Source organism: Magnolia sinica, chromosome 16, assembly GCF_029962835.1.
Source record: "Magnolia sinica isolate HGM2019 chromosome 16, MsV1, whole genome shotgun sequence".
In the NCBI taxonomy this organism is placed as follows: domain Eukaryota; kingdom Viridiplantae; phylum Streptophyta; class Magnoliopsida; order Magnoliales; family Magnoliaceae; genus Magnolia; species Magnolia sinica.
Window position 1 is genome coordinate 70,913,361 of NC_080588.1, and position 4,102 is coordinate 70,917,462.

Below are 4,102 nucleotides of genomic sequence, written 5' to 3' on the forward strand. Positions count from 1 at the left end.
AAAAACGTGTCTTACTATAAATAATAAACTTACTATTTATAAATGACCTCTATTGATTTTATGGGTTTTAACAAAAAAATAGTAAGCATATAATTTGGCCCAACCATATTATTCTCAAAACTTTTCTAAGCTCTTTTTATGTCAGACCAAAAGTTATAATCAAACTAAAACTTATTGTTCATAGCAAAAATGAAATTAAATGAAACTTTTGACCATCGATATGATGGAATCTTCCAAATCCAACGTGGGTAACCTGGCATAGCAGGGTTAGTTGGCTTAAGTAGGTCTTCCTACAGAAAATCATATATAATATATCGAAAACACATCCCAATCTGTAAGATACGAATGAGTGAAGGTTTTGACGGTTCGGATCATTTTTACCTATTATCGGGCCTTCTCAGATCCATCTTTACCATGAAAGTGTCTGTGACCCGCTATACATCAGTGGTCCATTGTGATGGATCTGAACATACCTCGTTTGTGTAACCCATTTACGTTTTCTTACATAATTTCCGGGACTTGATTTCCCAGAATCCAATACCATTTCACGAGTATCTATGACAGCCAGAGCATTTTTTCAACCTCCGGCACATTTCTCTAAAATCAATATCGTAGACTTCTTTGTCTACATTCAACCCCACGAACCAACGTTCGGGATAATCGTTTCAGAACGACAATTGGATAGTGGTCCATCCACGTTACCAACAGTACATTGGACGGTTATGATCAGCCAATCATCTTTGCAGGTGGGCCACAATATTAAAACTTTAACTAGAAGTCGGACACTTTAGACATTGATCGTATGAAGAGATTCCAAAGTAAACAAAACGAGGAAAGCTCGGCACGCTTCGTGGAGCATGCACCATGACACCTCCAACGCTACATGGTACTGACGTGGATGTTAGGCCGTTCGTTGATTTGAGGAGCATAATGTATATAGATCATAACACACAACTCAAGGTAACCGTGTCATGTTAGCCATCCTATCAGTGCAATGATCACAAGGATTGAATGGTTGAGATGTTCCTATCACTGGACCATGAGCCATCTTAAGATTTTATTTTATTTTTGGTATTTTTAAAACATTAAAGTACTGAGATCTCATAAAAGCACATCACATGGACACACCTTCTTTCATGCCATACTACCAGCTTACATATCCATCGAAAATACTATAAAATATCATTGCAGAAGGGGACACAAACCTAGGGAAGGTTGCTATTCATTTTTAAGTTGAGCAAGCGATGCACCGACACTTAATTGTTCCAAACACGCCTTCCTAGAAACTCCTCATTGGGCCCATGTGAGGGGGTTTAGTCAACTCCCCCAAATTACCAAAATCTCCCAATCTTTGGATGACTACTTCCAAAAGCATAAAAACTTGCGGAAAATGAAATTGCCCGTTAATCAACCAGCACAAAGTGTTTGTTTGGATAGTGAGAAAAGAAAAGAAAAGAAAAAAAAAAAAGAAAAAAAATTAATACTTATTTGTAATAAGACATTTTAATTAGTTTGAATAGTAAAGAAAACAATGAATTTATTACCAAAACATAATAGAGGAATTTTCGTACCTTATTGGCCCAGCTCCACTTCCTGATGCACATGGATTCTGTTTCAACATTGAGATCATGGGATCGAGTGCCCATATAAGATGTGAATGTGGGTGTTAAAAAAATTAAAGGCAAGATAAAAATAAAATAAAATCTATATTTTAATAATAATTATAGGATCAGGAAAATCCATCATTGGGTAATTAATACACTTTCTTTTCTTTTCTGATAATCCAAATAGCCTTTTTTGAAAGTGTCCTCCAAATGAAAGTAGAGACACCCTTTGACTTTAAAATCAATTGATAAAGAGCAAACAAATAAGGTTAATGGGTCACATGTCCCTATGGATATTCCTATATTGAATCTTGACCCATTAAATCAATGGGTCAGACCCAACCCATATCTGCCTCAAATTTCAATGGGTTTGGGTCTGAACCCAAAGTTCTGACCTAAAAATTGAATGGATCACGTTTGGGGCACCCCTCAACTGGACCCCACCCAACCCACTTATACCTCCACTGCTACCTAAGTGACCAATCAAACCCTAAGCGACTAGAATGTCCTCCAATTGTTAAAGGAGTCATTTGGTAACTTAGATTTAGGCCATTTGGAATTGAAATTCAAATCTATGCCAAAATATTGTGGCACCTTCGAATTTAGCGTTTTTAAATCCAGTAGTATTTTAAAGCCTAAAATAAGTCTACTTTTCAACTCTCTGTAGAGGCTAGCTTGCAGAATTCAAGAATATAAAATCTTCTCTGGTAGTCATACTGTTCAAATTGGTTATTTACTGGGAGCAGCACATGCCTTCTCCACACCTCCAAATCCCGGTTTCCAAGCACATTTTCTAGATTTCACATATTGAAAATCTGGGCTGCCCAACACATTAATAAAATAAAAATATCAAGAATTCCAAATACTGGATTTGTATTCTTAAGTAAGAATCAAAATCCAAGCTACCAAACAAGGCCCGAGGATATCGCTGGGAAATTTATGGTCCCATGAATTTAGTCAAAGGCAGTTTATTTATTTATTTATAAAATAATTTAAACATAATAGCATATAGTAAATTCAAGATAGAAAATGAAGGGTATTTTAGTAATTTGAACATTCAACTAAAACTAGCTGTAGATCCACCTCCTCATAAGTCATAACATGTCTATAAAAGGAACCATTTCTCCTACTTGCAACCATACCAGCCCACCTTAAGCAATGGCTCTCACCTTCCCACTAAGGCTAGCCAGCAGCCTGCTGGCTTGTGTAGTTCTGACCATATTCATGGGTCCAGCTCTCGGCTCACGCCATCAATTTCTAGAGCAATCAGCCCCACTTCGCAAGCCCAACGCCACTGATGAGTTCTTGGTGGGCCACAACCAAGCTAGATCGCTCGTTCATGTGGGCCCACTCAATTGGAGCCAGAAGCTAGCCGCCGAGGTGAGCCGGCTCGTAAGGTACCAGAGAGACAATAAGAGTTGCAACTTCGCAGACCTGTCGTCAAGCACGTTCGGCGCCAACCAAGCCATCGGCGGACTCGACATGACGCCACGCCAAGCCATCGACTTATGGGCCAGCCAGAAACAGTTCTACAACCATGCCAACAACACGTGTGCGCCGGGACACGATTGCAATGTATACACTCAGGTAGTATGGAAGAAGACATTAGAAGTAGGGTGTGCACAGGCAAGGTGTGTGAAGAAGGGTGCAACACTAACTATTTGTTTTTATTTTCCACCTGGAAATGTAATAGGAGAAAAACCTTATTAGAGAAATGGCGATCTGGACCGTCCATATCACTGGCTTAGTTGTTGATGGAGCATGACTGGAAAATCCATGAGTAGATGATAGTAAAGATATTATTTCTGTCATTTTGATTTTGGAACACTTATTATTTTCTTTTTAACCATCCATTTTATAGAAACTGAATTGGACGGTTGAGATTGCATGGTCAGTATGGTTTTCGATGTATGCTCCATCCACAATGTACTCAACCTTTTGGATGGTCTGGATCGTGGGTTTGTTTATGCCACGTGTAAGGAGAATGAGTCAGCATTTTTGCAGAAGAAAAAGGCTGATAGACTTCCATTTTATTGAAGGGCCCTCTATTTACACCTTTGATTCAGACACTCCTATTGCTATACTTTTGGTACTAAGAATAATACAAATATGGGTGTATGTATGTATGGACGCAAAAATGGGGGTGTAAATAATACAAGAGTGTATCTCGCCTGATGGGAGTCGCTTCTCGCACGTGTGCCACGTGTAGGACATCGGATCCGTTCAAACGTTGGGCCTCAGTGAAAATGTGGGGTACATCTGATCCATTCAAAAGTTGGGCCACACCATGAAGAGAAAATGTATTGAAAAGCAAGCTGATCCACTCAATCAGATGGGGCAAACCTGTACGTTTTATCAGAAGACCACTGACCATCACATTTTTTAGTGGTGTGGCCAACATGATGAGAGGACCGGCTTGATTTTTGAGCCAGGATTTTTCCATGTTGAGGCCCACTGTTTCTATGGCTCAGATGTCTAACATCAGAAAGGAAATAAAA

The 4,102-nt window shown here is 39.1% G+C and overlaps 1 protein-coding gene across 1 annotated transcript; it reads left to right on the forward strand.

Annotated features, from left to right (window-relative positions):
- The first annotated feature begins 2,605 nt into the window (after positions 1-2,605).
- On the forward strand, positions 2,606-3,692 carry LOC131229274 (STS14 protein). Its single transcript, XM_058225177.1, has one exon. It carries the CDS (start codon positions 2,763-2,765, stop codon positions 3,312-3,314), a length of 552 nt encoding a protein of 183 aa, XP_058081160.1. The 5' UTR covers positions 2,606-2,762; the 3' UTR covers positions 3,315-3,692.
- Positions 3,693-4,102: the final 410 nt, after the last annotated feature.